At 63.7% G+C, this 15959-nt stretch overlaps 1 protein-coding gene across 2 annotated transcripts in view; it reads left to right on the top strand.

Annotated features, from left to right (window-relative positions):
• Positions 1-14647, top strand: part of LOC133771489 (volume-regulated anion channel subunit LRRC8A) — a 28693-nt gene extending 14046 nt beyond the window's left edge. For both annotated transcript variants that reach the window (XM_062207411.1, XM_062207412.1), the window contains exons 3-4: positions 6881-9045; positions 12889-14647. In XM_062207411.1, coding sequence (XP_062063395.1) covers positions 6889-9045; positions 12889-13164 — 2433 coding nt within the window. In that variant the 5' untranslated portion in view covers positions 6881-6888 and the 3' untranslated portion in view covers positions 13165-14647. The remainder of the gene's footprint in view (positions 1-6880; positions 9046-12888) is intronic.
• The last annotated feature ends 1312 nt before the right edge of the window (positions 14648-15959 follow it).

The following is a 15959-nucleotide window of genomic DNA, read 5'->3' as shown; positions in this document are numbered from 1 at the left end:
AGCCGAGACTAGGCCGGCTGAGAAGCCAGGCGTCTGGAACCAAGTCCATGGCGCTCGCTGGGGGGTGGGGACTCAAGCACCCTGACCATCACCTGCTGCCCTTCAGGGCGCACCCCAGCAGGAAGTGGAACAGAAGATGATTCCGGACTCAGACCCACTCTCCAGTACAGGATGTCGGGGTCCCCGGGGCGGCCCCTAGCTCAGTGGAATTGATTTTTGGGAAGGAAGGAGCTGGGGCTCTTTCCACCGGAGAGCCAGCACCATTCAGGGGTGCCCATCCTTCCCCCCAAACTGGCAGAGTCGACACTGGCGAGGTTTCCAGAAGCCGGAAACCGGGCGGGGGTCTTTTTCAAGGCTCGCTATTCCGTTCTCTTGGTCCATGTATCCCTTCATACATGCACAGCGTGAGTTCCTGTAGCTTTGTAGTGAGCGTCAGCATCTGGTAGGTACCCCTTCCTGCCTCGCTCTTACCTGGCTGTTCTCCATCCTTCCAAGTAGTGATTAGAGCGATTTTTTTGTCTTGGGGCTGGTGTGGCACAGTGGCTAAGCTGCTGCCTGCGGGTGTCAGTTCCAGCTTCTTGCTCATGTGCCTATGGGGGGGTCGCCCAAGTCCTTGGTTCCCTGCACCCACATGGGAGACCCAGATGGGAGCTCTGGGGTGCTGGCTTTGGCCGGGACCAGTCCCGGCTGTTGGAGGGTGAACCAGCAAATGGAAGATCTTGCTCTCTCACACTCCGTCACCTTAAAATAAAAATAAATAAATCTTTAAATACATTTTCCTTAATACTTAGTAACGTGTTTCTAGTAAAAGGCAGAGCTAAGAGGCTGTGGGCAGCGGTGTGGTCTCACTGCGGGGGTGACTCGGGCTGGCGGCTGCGAGGTTACATGGTTGAGTGGAGTACACCTGGCCAGGCGGGTGGCTCAGCAGAGAGGCAGAGGGCTGAGCGCACTGTCCAGTTGAGGCTGGGGTTTTTAAGGAGATGGGTCTTTGTCTTCACACATCTCCTCCTGAAACAAAGGACTTTATGGATGTAAATAGAAAAACTCCTGAGTTTTCTCCCTGAAGTTATCAGACTGGAGGAAGTCTGGCTGGCACACCCCTTCCACCACCCTCCCCCCATCCCCCACCTCCACCTCCACCCACCCCCCAACCCCCATTAGAGGAAGGGCAGGGAGGGCATTTAAAGTTCAGATACTGGGCTGCACCTGGCAGGTTATCAGGTAGGAGGGGGCGGGGACCCCCACCTGGCAGGTCATCGGGTAGGAGGGGCAGGGCAGGACGCAACACTGGGCTTTGGGATGACTTTGAGATGCAGATGCTGGACATGGACGTCTTCTCTTTAGGCCTTTGTCACACACACACAAGCTCATATCTGACTTCCTACCTAACACCCGGTGCCTGAATCTTCCTCCTGGAACCTTCCCCAGCCCGGCAACTGCCACAGGTCTCGCCCCTCCCCTTCCTGGGTCCAGTCCGGTCTCACAGCCCCTCCTTTACTTCGGTGTCCTGGGCTCTGCCTGAGGGGCCTGGCAGGAGCTTGGTGGTCCCTGTGCCTCAGGGCACCTGGCCTCTCCCTCCCCCAGCCCTGGTGGGTCCCAGCCCACTGTTAATCCCGGCTTAGGTGGAAGCCAGAAGGACTGCACAGCACTTGCTTTTTGTCTTTTCTCTGCTGCTCCCTTTTCGAACCCTGCAATCTTTGTTCTCTCCTCGTTCTCCATCTCCTGGGGCAGCAACTTGACCTGAAGTGACCCTACCTGTCTGCCCCGCCCCCCAGGGTTGAATACCTGCACCCGCTTTTCTTCTTTATTTACCAGCCTCGGCTGTCCCAACCGCAGAGAGTGCATGCTGGTTAAAAACTGAAGTGGCTGTTCTAGCCTTCTGCCTTCCAGGAGAGCCCCTCCCCACGTCCGGCTTTATCACAGTGGGGTTGCTTTTGCCGTTCTGGATCCCAGCTTTCTGCCCGAGGCACTGCCTGAGGGCGCCCTCACCACGTCCTGCTGCCCTCCAGCCTTGCCGTTCGCTGCCTGGCCCGCGCGCCAGGCCCCAGCCGGCCGTGCCCCGTGTCGCCGAGCCCTCTGCAGCTTTCGCCTCTTCGTGCTTGGCTGCCCACGCACTTCTGCTCCCTCAGCAGGTGTCTCTGCTGGAGTCAGGACGGCCCGGGGAGCCGGGCCCATGTCGGTTTTGTTCTCTGCCTCCTGCTCACTGCCACTCCAGCCTCTGGCCCTAACCCAGGGGCCTGTCTTTATCCTGGGCCACGGGTGGGAGAAGGTACACAGTGACCTGACCGACTGCACTCTGCCTGCGAGTGACAGAGAAAGTCTGGGGGCCCCACCTGACAGCTCTCCTGGGCACACCTGGGCGTGCTCACAGGTGCACCAGAAGGGAAGGGAGCCAGGGGCTCGGAGAGGTGCAGTCACACCTGCCCAGGCTCACTCTGCTCGTGGACGGCAGAGCCCCAGACGGACCCTGGGCTGTCTCTTCATATCCTCACTGCTTGGCAGGACTTGCCCTGTGCCTGCCCGAGGTCCCCCACACAGGCATCTGGGAAGCCCCATTTCTCTGGTCTTCGCGATGGTGCAGGGCGCTCTGCAGGGCGTTGGTCACCGCCTGTGAGGCCGGGGGTGCTGCCCAGCTCTCCCTCTTCGCTGGCTGGCGGCAGGGGTGGTCAGGACAAGGGTGTCTGGTGGCGGCAGAGCCCTGCTGGAGTGGGTGGGCCACGGACTGAGGGGAGGAGGACCCAGGCTGGTTGGAGGCCTGGGTCTCCTCACCCCTCAGTGCCTTGTTTCCACTTTCTGTAAAAATTAGATTCATTCGTTTTATATTTATTAGAATGATAGAGAAATCTTCCATCTGCTGGTGCATTCCCAAATGGTCAGGGCCGGTCCAGGCCGAGGCCAGGAACCTGGAACTCCATCCAGGTCTCCCATGTGGGTGGCAAGAACCCGAGTACTTGAACCTTCCCCCGCGGCCTTCCCGGGGGCATCAGCAGCAAGGAGCTGTCTCGGAAGAGGAGCAGCCAGGACTCGAACCAGCACTCCAGTGTGGGACGCCAGTGTCCCGAGCAGTGCCCCGGTGCCTGCCCCAAAAGCGTTTTCCACCACCTAGAAAAATGCCCCCAGCCCCCTGCACCTGCTGCCTCCCTTCAGGTGTGCCAGGGGAGCCGTGAGGTGGGGGGTGTGCCCCTGAAGGACCCACCTGCACACCGGAGCTGAGGGCTTCCTCTGTGACTCATGGGCCGTGTGAAGCCGGGCAAATAACCTCTCCCTGAGCTTCGTCTCCGTGTTCGTGAACCGGGCGTGAGGAATACTGACCAGTCTCCAAAAAAGAAGGAAACTCTGCTCACTCTGCAGCGTGGATGAACCCGGAGGGCGTTACGCTGGGCAAAGCAGGCCCTGGAGAATCAGGTCCACAGAGGCAGGCAGAAGACAGGGGCCGCGGGGAGCCCGTGGGTGCAGGGTCAGGGTGGCTGTGCAGCCATGCATACGCTCGGTGACTTCGGGGTGCATTTTACCACAACACAGAGAAAACAGAAACACGGGCACACAACAGTGGGCGCCCCGGCTCCTGTGAGGACCCAGGGCGTGGCCCTCAGCCTCACCGGGAGCTGCTCTGGCTCTGGGCAGGTCCCTGCCTGGGGCTCCCTCTGCTTCCGCAGGGCAGGAAGAGGGAGGGCCCAGGCCACATCCCCCTGAAACTGCGGCCCTGCTGGCCCCCACCCGCGGCCCACGCCCTTCTCACCCCAGCCGCCTCCCCTCCCAGGCTCTCATGGGTGCAGCTCTGAGTCTGCTGAGCACCTGCTGTGTCCTCTGGGGGCACCTGGCCTGGCCCCACCCTAAGCCAAGCACCTTAGGTGCATTAGATTCCAGGGACTCTTGGCAGCAGCCCTGGGAGTTGCTGGCCCAGCAGGAACCCAGGCCCACCTCAGTGCTGCTTCCTTCGTCCTAGTGCGAGGGGAAGCAGCCCCATGGCCCCGCAGGCCCTCTGACCGCCTGCTACCGCCTGTGGGGGCCTCACCGTGGGGCGGGGGCCCAGCAGGCCGCTCTGACCGCCTGCCACCACCTGTGGGGGCCTCACCGTGGGGCGGGGGCCCAACAGGCCGCTCTGACCGCCTGCCACCGCCTGTGGGGGCCTCACCGTGGGGCGGGGGCCCAACAGGCCGCTCTGACCGCCTGCCACCGCCTGTGGGGGCCTCACCGTGGGCGGGGGCCCAACAGGCTGCTCTGACCGCCTGCCACCCCTGTGGGGGCCTCACCGTGGGGCGGGGGCCCAACAGGCCGCTCTGACCACCTGCCACCCCTGTGGGGGCCTCACCATGGGGTGGGGGCCCAGGCTGCTCTGACCACCTGCCACCCCTGTGGGGGCCTCACCATGGGGCGGGTGCCCAGGCTGCTCTGACCGCCTGCCACCCCTGTGGGGGCCTCACCGTGGGGCGAGGGCCCAGGCCGCTCTGACCGCCTGCCACCCCTGTGGGGACCTCACCGTGGGGCGGGGGCCCCTCCAGCCCCAGCAGCCCCTGGATTTGGTGCATGCACCCTCTTTTCTCATCTTCCCTGAACTCCCATCAGAGAGGGACAGCTACTTGTCCAGAGTCGCACAGCAGAGGTGAGGAGGAAACACTAACGGGACTTGGGGTGATCCCTCCGGACAGGTGCCCCCCACGAGGGCAGGCCTCGGCACGAGCCTGAGTCCAGTCCTGGCCCTTCTTAGCCACGTGACCAGCCCAGGCTCTGCCTCTGGACTGAGCATCCAAGGCAGGGGACATACCTTAGTCACTTTGATTGGGTCCCCAGGACCCAGCCTAGGACTGAAGGGAGTTCAGGAAGTGCCTTGAGGCTGGGCGGAGTGGGGACTGGGCAGGGCAGAGTCAGACCTGTAGGGGAGGGGCTCCTTCCCACCCTGGGCGGGTTGGCTTCCCCTCTGAGCCTCAGGGCGATCACCTGTGCCTAGGGAGTCCACCGCACTGCTGGGAGCCTGGGTGTTCACCCCTCCTCCGCAGAGAGCCTGGCTTGGCGACCACATCCTGCCTGGACAGAAACGGCCCCCACCTCCGAGGGCCGGCTCCCCGCCCGACAGGCTGCTGCTGGCCCTCCGGCTTCTCGGGCAAGGCCCTCCTTCCTTCCGGCCCCCAGCCCCTGGGCCCCCACCCTGGATGAGGGCTTGGAGCCAGGAAGCCATGTCTGATTCACAGCCCTCAGCGAGCACCCCTCTGCTTCCCCGGAGTGTGGGTGGGGTGCGGCTCCAGCCGGTCATTAAAGGGCCCGGGCCTTCCTGTGTGCCAGGCGCTCCCCTGGCCTCCCCAGGAGGGCTGGCCCTGGGCTGGAGGCGGGTGGTGGTGTCTGCTGGCCCTGCAGTGACCTGCGCTCTGGAAGCCCCGGGTCTGAGGCTGGGAAACTGGCCTCCCGGGCCTGAGACCACGGGCAGGCACGGGGCAAGCCCTGCGCGGTGGCGTGGACCCAGCAGTGAGAAGAAAGGGCCTGCCACTGGGCAGCAGCGCGGCCTTGGGCAGGCGGCTTTGCCTCCCTCAGCCTGCGTCCCCCATCTGCAGAATGGGACTAAATTTAGAAGTCCTTCCTCCCGGACATCAGAGAGATTCCATGAACGCCTGCGTGGACGTGTGTGCCCCATGCCCGGGCCCTCAGCGGCCGCTGTGGCTTCTGTGACAGGCCGCCTCTACTCAGTGTCCCCACGCTGCCTCCCTCACACCGGGCCTGGGGCTGCCTTCCCGTGCTGCCTGTCCCCAGGCATCCAGGAGGCAGTCCGGGTTTACGTTGCCGCAGTCCTTAGTAACGCCCGTCATCCCAGCAGCCGCCATCTCCAGGTTGACACAGGAGTTCACAGTTTGTCTTAGAAATCCAGACTCCGGCTTAGAAAGCAGAGTGTGAAGTGAAAGCACAGTTGTGTTTTTAAAACCACACAGGAAGGATCCCCGTGTGGACCTGGCGCCGTTGTCTGCTTTTCCCGTTGTTCTCTGGGATACCCACTTCCTTTCCCTCTCGTGCCCGTCCTGCAGGGTGCTGTGAGGACAGCCTCCACGGGCAGGTGATGGTGGCCGGCCCAGGACAGAGCTCCTCCTCACGCTTACCTGACCACGCGCCACCCTTCCCAGATGTGGCTCCTGGCCCGGTGTCTCCCAGACCCGGCCTTCGTTAGAGTGGTCGGAGTCACGTGTTAGACATGGGGTTCCCAGGCACCCGAGCCGGGGCGGACTCTGGGGCAGAAGCGGCTCTGTGATTTCTCATTCCTTTCTCTGCTCACCGCCAGAGAGGGTTTTTCAGGGGCCAGGCCCAGCCATGTCAGCCAGCCTGGGCGGGGTGGGATGGACAGGGCAGGCGTGTGCTCTCTCCATGGGCCAGGAGCCTGTCTAACCTGCTGTGTGTTGCCTTCCGCTCTCCCCTGGCTGGAGGCCCCAGTCACGTACATGCACACACGTGGGGCAACATGCACGTGTGTAGAACTTGCCACTGTTTGCAGGTGAGCGTGCGGGCAGCGCCCCTGCGTTCTGCTGTGCTCTTACCTTGCGGAAGCCCCTCCGCCCTGCGCTGTCTGTAGTCATCAGGTGGGTGGACTCTCGGCTGGAATCCCAAACACCCTTACTGGAAGGCAAAGGGCACTGCGGGACACGGTGAGGCCGCGCTGGCTGGCTGTCCAGTGAGGAGGCTGCCCCCCCCCCCCCCACGGTTTCCCGGCCGACGGGCGACTGCGTGATTCCTGCCGAAGGGCCCGCAGTTGGCTGCCCCGTGGAGCGCTCAGGCCAGCCAGCCTGGAGGTGGGATTTTCGGGCACTGGTGGGGTTGCCACTGTCTTCTTCCCCCGACCCCCCCCGGATCGCGGGAAGGCAGAGCCCTGCCGTGGTAACCCCTCTCTCTGGCTCCCTTGCAGGTGGAACCATGATTCCGGTGACGGAGCTCCGCTACTTTGCGGACACGCAGCCGGCGTACCGGATCCTGAAGCCGTGGTGGGACGTGTTCACCGACTACATCTCCATCGTCATGCTGATGATCGCCGTCTTTGGGGGCACGCTGCAGGTCACGCAGGACAAGATGATCTGCCTGCCTTGCAAGTGGGTCACCAAGGACTCCTGCAACGACTCCTTCCGCGGCTGGGCAGCCCCTAGCCCGGAGCCCACCTACCCGAACTCCACCATCGTGCCGGCCCCTGACACGGGCCCCACGGGCATCAAGTACGACCTGGACCGGCACCAGTACAACTATGTGGACGCCGTGTGCTACGAGAACCGGCTGCACTGGTTTGCCAAGTACTTCCCCTACCTGGTGCTGCTGCACACACTCATCTTCCTGGCCTGCAGCAACTTCTGGTTCAAGTTCCCGCGCACCAGCTCGAAGCTGGAGCACTTCGTGTCCATCCTGCTCAAGTGCTTCGACTCGCCGTGGACCACGAGGGCCCTGTCCGAGACGGTGGTGGAGGAGAGTGACCCCAAGCCGGCCTTCAGCAAGATGAACGGCTCCATGGACAAGAAGTCGTCGACCGTCAGCGAGGACGTGGAGGCCACCGTGCCCATGCTGCAGCGGACCAAGTCGCGGATCGAGCAGGGCATCGTGGACCGCTCGGAGACCGGCGTGCTGGACAAGAAGGAGGGGGAGCAGGCCAAGGCGCTGTTCGAGAAGGTGAAGAAGTTCCGGACGCACGTGGAGGAGGGGGACATCGTGTACCGCCTGTACATGCGGCAGACGATCATCAAGGTGATCAAGTTCGCCCTCATCATCTGCTACACCGTCTACTACGTGCACAACATCAAGTTCGACGTGGACTGCACCGTGGACATCGAGAGCCTGACGGGCTACCGCACGTACCGGTGCGCGCACCCGCTGGCCACGCTCTTCAAGATCCTGGCGTCCTTCTACATCAGCCTGGTCATCTTCTATGGCCTCGTCTGCGTGTACACGCTGTGGTGGATGCTGCGGCGCTCGCTCAAGAAGTACTCGTTCGAGTCGATCCGCGAGGAGAGCAGCTACAGCGACATCCCCGACGTCAAGAACGACTTCGCCTTCATGCTGCACCTCATCGACCAGTACGACCCGCTCTACTCCAAGCGCTTCGCCGTCTTCCTGTCGGAGGTGAGCGAGAACAAGCTGCGGCAGCTGAACCTCAACAACGAGTGGACGCTGGACAAGCTGCGGCAGCGGCTGACCAAGAACGCGCAGGACAAGCTGGAGCTGCACCTGTTCATGCTGAGCGGCATCCCAGACACGGTGTTCGACCTGGTGGAGCTGGAGGTGCTGAAGCTGGAGCTGATCCCGGACGTGACCATCCCGCCCAGCATCGCCCAGCTCACGGGCCTCAAGGAGCTGTGGCTGTACCACACGGCGGCCAAGATCGAGGCCCCCGCGCTGGCCTTCCTGCGCGAGAACCTGCGGGCGCTGCACATCAAGTTCACGGACATCAAGGAGATCCCGCTGTGGATCTACAGCCTGAAGACGCTGGAGGAGCTGCACCTGACGGGCAACCTGAGCGCCGAGAACAACCGCTACATCGTCATCGACGGGCTGCGCGAGCTGAAGCGCCTCAAGGTGCTGAGGCTCAAGAGCAACCTGAGCAAGCTGCCGCAGGTGGTGACGGACGTGGGCGTGCACCTGCAGAAGCTGTCCATCAACAACGAGGGCACCAAGCTCATCGTCCTCAACAGCCTCAAGAAGATGGCGAACCTCACCGAGCTGGAGCTGATCCGCTGCGACCTGGAGCGCATCCCCCACTCCATCTTCAGCCTGCACAACCTGCAGGAGATCGACCTCAAGGACAACAACCTCAAGACCATCGAGGAGATCATCAGCTTCCAGCACCTGCACCGCCTCACCTGCCTGAAGCTGTGGTACAACCACATCGCCTACATCCCCATCCAGATCGGCAACCTCACCAACCTGGAGCGCCTCTACCTGAACCGCAACAAGATCGAGAAGATCCCCACCCAGCTCTTCTACTGCCGCAAGCTGCGCCACCTGGACCTCAGCCACAACAACCTGACCTTCCTGCCCGCCGACGTCGGCCTGCTGCAGAACCTCCAGAACCTGGCCGTCACGGCCAACCGGGTGAGTGGCCCGGCCGCGGGTGCCCACGCGGGAGGGCGGCCCCCGGAGGCCCGGGGTAGGAGTCCTCCCCTGTGGCTCCCACGGCCACCTGGAGGGAGCGTGCGCGGGGAGGGCTTCCCACACCTGGGCTGGGGAGCCCACGTTCGCCAAGGATGCTGCCGAGTCCTCCTGCCAGAGTGCTGGCGTGGGGGGTGGGCCCTGTCCCCGAGCTTACTCTGAGCCAGGTCACCGGCGGCAGGCCCCAGGCCCACGGGTCTCTCCTGGTGCCGGGCCGTGCACGCGGGACGGCCTGGAGCTGTGGGGTCTTCCTCAGCTCGTCCCCAAGGGCATTTGGAGCCGGGGGGCTATTCTGGGTCCACCAGGGACAGAAACGGTGTGCGTGGCCGCTGCCGCTGCCTGAGGTGACCGGCACTGCTCGTGCCGCCCTCCCCTCCCCTCCCCTCCGCACTGGGCAGCGGTGAAGGACGGAGGTCGGCTTGATGAGACTGGGTTGTCACCCACTGTTTTTGTGAAAAGGAAATTTTGCGAACCTTTGGGGGCCGGGTGTGGGAAGCCCCGCCCTGGAGGTGCCGTGGAGACTCTGGGTAGCCACGCGCACCTGCCTCTCGCCCTGCCCCTGGTGCCCTTTGGCGGAGGCAGGCAGGGCGTTGAGGACAGGGGTTGAGGGCAGGGTACTCCCGGGTTTGTGGTCCAGCTTCCTGTGCATGAGGTCACGGCCCCTGGGGGAGCCTCCCGCCCTGCTCTCGGGTGGGGAATGTCGTGGCAGGGGAAGCCCAAGGCCGGGCCCCCAAGACCCAAGCAGAGGGCAGCCCCGTTGGCTTCCCGGGTGCGTGCCTGTGTCGTCCTGTGTGGGGTGTGACTGGGAGGGCAGTAGCCCCTGCCCCGTCCAGACCTCTCGGTCCCCTCCCCGGCATCACTCACACCCCAGCCGGCTCAGAGCCTTCCTGCTTTCTCCCCCACGTCCTCCCCTGCAAGCCAGCCTGTCCTCCACAGAGCTGGCATTGTCACAGAGCTTATCTCGGCCCCTGAATCATGCCTCAGGGGGGAGTGTACACGGGCAAGGGTCACCTCTCAGGTGGTTTGGCTCCCACTGTTCAGGAAAACCAAAGTCCCCGGGGAGGAGCCGCCCTGGGGAAGCACCAGTTGACCGTCTGATGAGTGGGGTCCGGGGGAGGGGGCGAGCACGTGGCTCCCGCGCCGCAGGGCTGGGGCTGGATTGCCCATAGGGCTCAGTGCTGTTCCCGGAGCCTCCAACCTGCCCCCTCCTGTCCTGCACCCCAGTTCCTGGCACAGAGCTTGCCTGTTAGTGTCACTCCTGGTGGCTGAGGTCACCCTCAGGAAAGCAGCTGGCGGCAGCCCCCCTCCCCCATCCCAGAGGAAGGAGACCCTCTGGACGCTGTGTTTAGTGTAGGCTTATAGTGTAGGCTTAATCACATCCTGTCCTGCCCCTGGGCCCTGGAGGCCTTTGTAGGGGAGAAGGGCCCATGGGCCAGTCGCAGGCCGGCCCCTCGTTTGGGCTGAGACCTCGGCCCCTCTCTGGCCTCACTCCTGGGCGCCCTGACTCCAGGCAGCCGCTGTGGACCGTGGTGGGCGGGGAGCGCACACTCGCACCTGTTCACGCGTCCCTGCGCTGGTGGGCTCCGTGACTCGGCAAACCGCCAGAGTCGGGCCATGGAGCTGGCAGCAGGGCGTGGGGATGAACAAGACGCACAGTAGCGCGGCGGTGGGCACAGTCCAGCCGGAGCTCTCAGAAACAGAGCAGTGGCCCCTGGAGGTGGGGGAGGAGGAGGGAGAGTGGAATGTTCTGGCTGGGAGGAGCAGAGAGGCCTCTGTGGAGGAGGGGCAGAGAGCTGAGCCCCCAGACTGTGGACTCCCCTGCAGGGTGGGTGGGGGAGGCCCCTGCCCCCTGCCCCCACCTCATTTCACCGTGGCTGCCTCAGCTCCGGTGTGCCGCACCTGACACGCTCACTGGGGTCCTGCGGAGTGAGTGAAGGGATGAAGGAGGTGACCCGTAGCTCCCAGAGGTCACTCGTGCTGTGGCCCTGGGGTGGGTGTGAGAGGCAGCCAAGGGGGTGCGGCCTGAACTGGCCAAGGCTGCTGGAGATGGAGAGTGTGGAGGGAGGGTCGGCAGGAAGTGGGTGGGAGTGGGTGAGGGAGCCATCTTCCGAGGAGGAAGCCCAGGTTTTCAGAGGCAAGGCCGTGTCTGGGGCCCTGGGCCAGCCAGGGGCCCGCACTGAACGTGCCTAAAGCTGGGGGCAAAGTCCCTTCCAGACTTGACACCATCCCCAGGGACGGGAGGCGGGGCCAGGTAGGAGCCTGCCTTGAGCTTCAGGTGGGTGATGGCAGCAGGAGACCAGGCCAGAGTGGGTGGGCTCACAGTGCACGGGGGTCAGGTCTGCTGGGTTAGAAACAGGACTGGCGACTTGGGCCAGACGGTCGGGTCGGTCGCTGAGACAGGGAGCGAGGGAAAGTTGTCTTTCTCCAAGACCAGAGGCCTGAGGCATTTCAGCGCAAATGGAGCAGAGAGGGGAAGGTGGGGCTCGGGTGAGGGGAAGTATCCTGACCCCATGGGTGGATGCGACCCATGGGGGGGGCAGGACAGGTGTGGCCACGGGGGGGCCTCCTCTTTTTCCTGTGCTGCCTGAGAGAGGCAGGGCTTACCTCCTGTCCCCACTGCACCCCAACTCCCCGGCCTCAGTCTGCTCAGCGGGGAAGTGGGGACAGCGACAGAGGCCCCCTGAGGGTGGCTGTGGCGCAGGTTCCCGGTCACCCTCCTGTCTGGCGGAGGGCGCGTCAGGACCGGGTGGCTGTGGCGCAGGTTCCCGGTCACCCTCCTGCCTGGCGGAGGGCGCGTCAGGACCGGGTGGCTGTGGCGCCGGTTCCCGGTCACCCTCCTGCCTGGCGGAGGGCGCGTCAGGACCGCGTGGCTGTGGCGCCGGTTCCCGGTCACCCTCCTGCCTGGCGGAGGGCGCGTCAGGACCGGGTGGCTGTGGCGCTGGTTCCCGGTCACCCTCCTGTCTGGCGGAGGGCGCGTCAGGACCGGCCGGTTCAGGAAGAGCTCGAACCCCCACCCCAGCTCCCCACCCAGCCGACAGCGTGGGCCGTGGAGCCAGGTTCAAGTCCTGCCTCTGCCACGGACCTGCCGTTTGCTTCTTCAGGGCCTCGGTGACCCCTCTGTAAAATACAAAGAGTGTGCAGCGCCTTGACCGGGAGTCACGTGGGTTCAGTGAGCCCACAGCATCGGTGCCCCAAGGGAGCCTGGTGCTGCCTGTTACGTGGAGGAGGGGGCCTCCATGTGGCCAGGACCGGCCCCTGGCTCTCATGTCACCTGGTGACCTGACCGAGACCCTGAGGCCCAGGACACAGCTGGGATGCTCACCCGTATCCGTCAATGCCTCCCACTTCTCAGAAAGTTAGCGGGGGATGGGGGGGTTTCTCAGCACAACCTGTGCTTTCCCAGGTTTTTCTGAAGCCAGGCAGGTGCGACGGCCTGGCTCCCATTGAGCTGGGGGAGAAGGGGTGGTGGCCACTGCCAGGGTGACATGTCATCCCTCAGGGCCCGGTGCTGAGGACCACAGGAGCAGGCCCCGTCAGCCCCTGGGAGCCCACGGCCCAGACAGCAGATGCAAGGATTGGTAGTGTGGGGAGGACACGGGTGCCAGGGGACCCAGGAAGCTGCAGGAGGTGAGGGCAGAGCCGAGATCTCGCGTGCGGTGGACACAGACTTTGGCCCAGATTGTATGGGTGCCAGGACTCCGGGGCCCGACCTAGGGAGGGTCAGAGAGGCGAGGTGGAGCCCGGAGGGCCGCCCCGCCTCACTCGCGGCCCCTCTGCTCCCCCCAGATCGAGGCGCTCCCCCCGGAGCTGTTCCAGTGCCGGAAGCTGCGGGCCCTGCACCTCGGCAACAACGTGCTGCAGTCGCTGCCCTCGCGCGTGGGCGAGCTGACCAACCTGACACAGATTGAGCTGCGGGGCAACCGGCTGGAGTGCCTGCCCGTGGAGCTGGGCGAGTGCCCGCTGCTCAGGCGCAGCGGCCTGGTGGTGGAGGAGGACCTGTTCAACACGCTGCCGCCCGAGGTCAAGGAGCGGCTCTGGAGGGCCGACAAGGAGCAGGCCTGAGCTGAGCGGCCCGCGCAGGACCCCGCCGCGCTCCCGGGCAGCCGCCCCAGCCTTGCAGGGCAGGAGCCTGGGCCGGACATGCGAGGACACGGACAGGACGGCGTGCGAGGGGCTGGCCCCTTTCCTCCCTCGGAGACTCACGCCCCCCCAGGGCAGGCGCCTGCTGGGGAGACCAGAGAGCGAAGCAGACTCAGCAGTATTTGGACAATCGGGGTCTCCGCCCGGAGACCATGGCTGGCCCGGAGGCGGAGCCCACCCCAGAGGAGCTTGTGGTATTTATCTCCGCGCGCGCGCAGCGCCTCCCTCCAGACAACTTTCCCAGGAGAGTTGGCTCGGGCGGGCTGTGTCTCCCTGTCCTCACTCGGCAGCAGGGGGTCACCCCCACCGTGCAGGCCGGCCTCTGGCCCGTGGGAGCGCAGGCCGGGCCTGGGGCTGGCCTTATCAGTTTTTGATTTTTTTTTTTTTAAGTAAAAAAAGAAGTTTTTTTTTTTTTTTTTTAAAGCTTTGAAAATGAATGGTTTGGGTATTAAAAAGAAAAAAAAAACTTAAAAAAAAAACACACCAAACACACATACACACACATAGGACACTATAGGCCAGTGAGCTAGAGTCTCAGGTGGGGTGGCCGGGTCCCTGGACGCCGCCACAGACCCGGGGTTGTATTTCCTGTCCTGGGGGTGCAGGGGGCAGGATGTCTCCCCATCTGCCGTGACCTTGGCCCCGAGGCGCTGTTTGTTTCTCTGTTCTCCTGGGGCGGGGATTTTTGTTGTTATTGGTGGTTTTTTTTTTGGGGGGGAGGGGTCTTTTGGTGTCTTGTTTTCTTTCTCCTCCATATGTCTTGGCAGGCGCTCACTTCTGTGGCTGTCAGCCAAAGAAATGTTCTGGAGCTGCCAAGAAGGGAGGAGACGCGGGGTGGCCAGTCCCGGGATGAGCGGTGCTCCACTACCCCCCCCCCCCGCCCCTCCATGCACAGTGTTAGGAGACAAGGGGAGCTGCTTCGCCCGGGCTCTACGTCCCGCCTTGTGTGTCGTGGGCTTGCTCAGTGCCACCACCAGCCCCCTGCTGCCTGCACAGGCCCTGTCGCCACGGGGGCCCTCACGCGCAGCGCTCCGAGGCGGGTCGGGCACGGGGAGGCCGTCACTGGGAGGGCAGCCTCACCGTGCTGGCTTCCAAGCCGGTATTCCTCCCAGGCGCTGGCCTCGCACACAGTCAGGGCCTGGGCGCGGGAAGCTCCCCTGCTTCAGAGCGGCCACTCGGGTCCCTGCCTTAGATCACCCACACGGACACTAAGGCACGTTTTAGCGTCTCCCGTCTCGATGATTCTGTCCGTCCGTCTGTCCATTTGTGTTTTCCCTGCGTTGTGTCATTGGATATACTCCTCGGAAATAATGCACACTAGCCTGTGGCAACCACAAAGCAATCCGTTACATGTGGGTCTGAACTCGCAGAGTTCACATATCAAATAAATGTGTAACAGAGAGAAGCCTGCGGAGTGGTGCGTGTCCCGGGACCCCGCCCTCCCCGGTCGGCTCTTACCTGGTTCAAGCGGCCATTTCTCTCCCCTGTGAATCGGAGCACCTGAGGCTGTGACATGGACAGAGCATCTGCTGTGCGTCAGGCCTGGGCCCGGCCAGGCCTCCCATGGCCAGCACACTCTCAGGCCCATGGTGGTCCTGGTCCTCCTCCCAGCTCAGTCTTCCCCTGTGTGAGACTTGGCGGACCCCTCCCGTGCTCCCACATGCCACCTGAGCTGTGGACAAGTCCGCTCTATACTCTCTGAGCGCCCAGGTTTCTGCAGAGGTGGGGTTGACGGTCACCGCGATGGGGGTGGGGGTGGGGGCTGGCCTACCTCCCAGGCCCTTAGGCACCTGCTGAAGGTCCTGGGACCCCAGGCAGAGACCGGGAGGACAGAGCTGCCTTCAGATGCCTGTTCTTGCCGCATCTGTAAAACCAGCACGGCCCAGGTGATGGTGATGACGGGGGCCTTGGCTCCCAGTGCCGTCAGCGGCCTTACGTCTTCCTCTCGGACCGGGAACTGTGCACTGGGCTCGCAGGGCCTGCACCGGGGGTCTGGGTGGAGAACAGGCCATCAGGTCTGCCTCTCACTCAGTGATGAGGCTGCTTAGGCACCTCTGGAACGAGCCACTGCCTGTCCTTCGCTCCACGGGGACCCTGGGCCTGAGCCAGGACTCCCTCTTGGCTCTGATAGGTGCTGAGCAGCTGGCCTGCACCCCCCTCTAAGACCCCTCTTTGTGTCTGCGGTAGAGGGCTTCCCCTGCTGTCTGGCCTGGCACCCTCCCCACCCCCTCCACTCCCGCCCTGTGGGCCCCAGGGCCCGGAGCAGGAGCGCTGGATCTGGAGCTGCTTAGCTTCTGGGAAAAACAACAGTGTGGAAACACCGCCCACCCACTTCCCAAAGCTGCACAAACAGCGGAGGCCGGGCCTCCTCCACCCCCCCACCCCCCCACCCAGCATGTTGTTCTCTGCCTGAAGCCACAGCGGCGATCTTTTCGATTAGAACAGCTGTTTGGGAAATGTGGGCAGGCTGAAAAAAGTGTTTTAAAGGTTTTTATATAAGCAGTCCTCAAAAAGTTCATGGGAAAAAAGAGCATATTATTATTAAACTGTTTTGCACCAAAATAAGTTTATCTGCTAATTGCACTTTCCCATGAACTTTGGGAAGCACCCGCGTTTTCCACACGGATGAGCCCCTGTGGACCTGTGGACGCCAGGGAGGCACGTGCAGAGCCGGCCCGGGCCAGCGTCCTCAGCCCCACACGGGCGGGGCTCCTTCT

This window comes from Lepus europaeus, chromosome 12 (assembly GCF_033115175.1).
Source record: "Lepus europaeus isolate LE1 chromosome 12, mLepTim1.pri, whole genome shotgun sequence".
Lineage (NCBI taxonomy): Eukaryota > Metazoa > Chordata > Mammalia > Lagomorpha > Leporidae > Lepus > Lepus europaeus.
The sequence above is the reverse complement of the archived record's forward strand: the minus strand, read 5'-3'. Positions and strand labels throughout refer to the sequence as shown.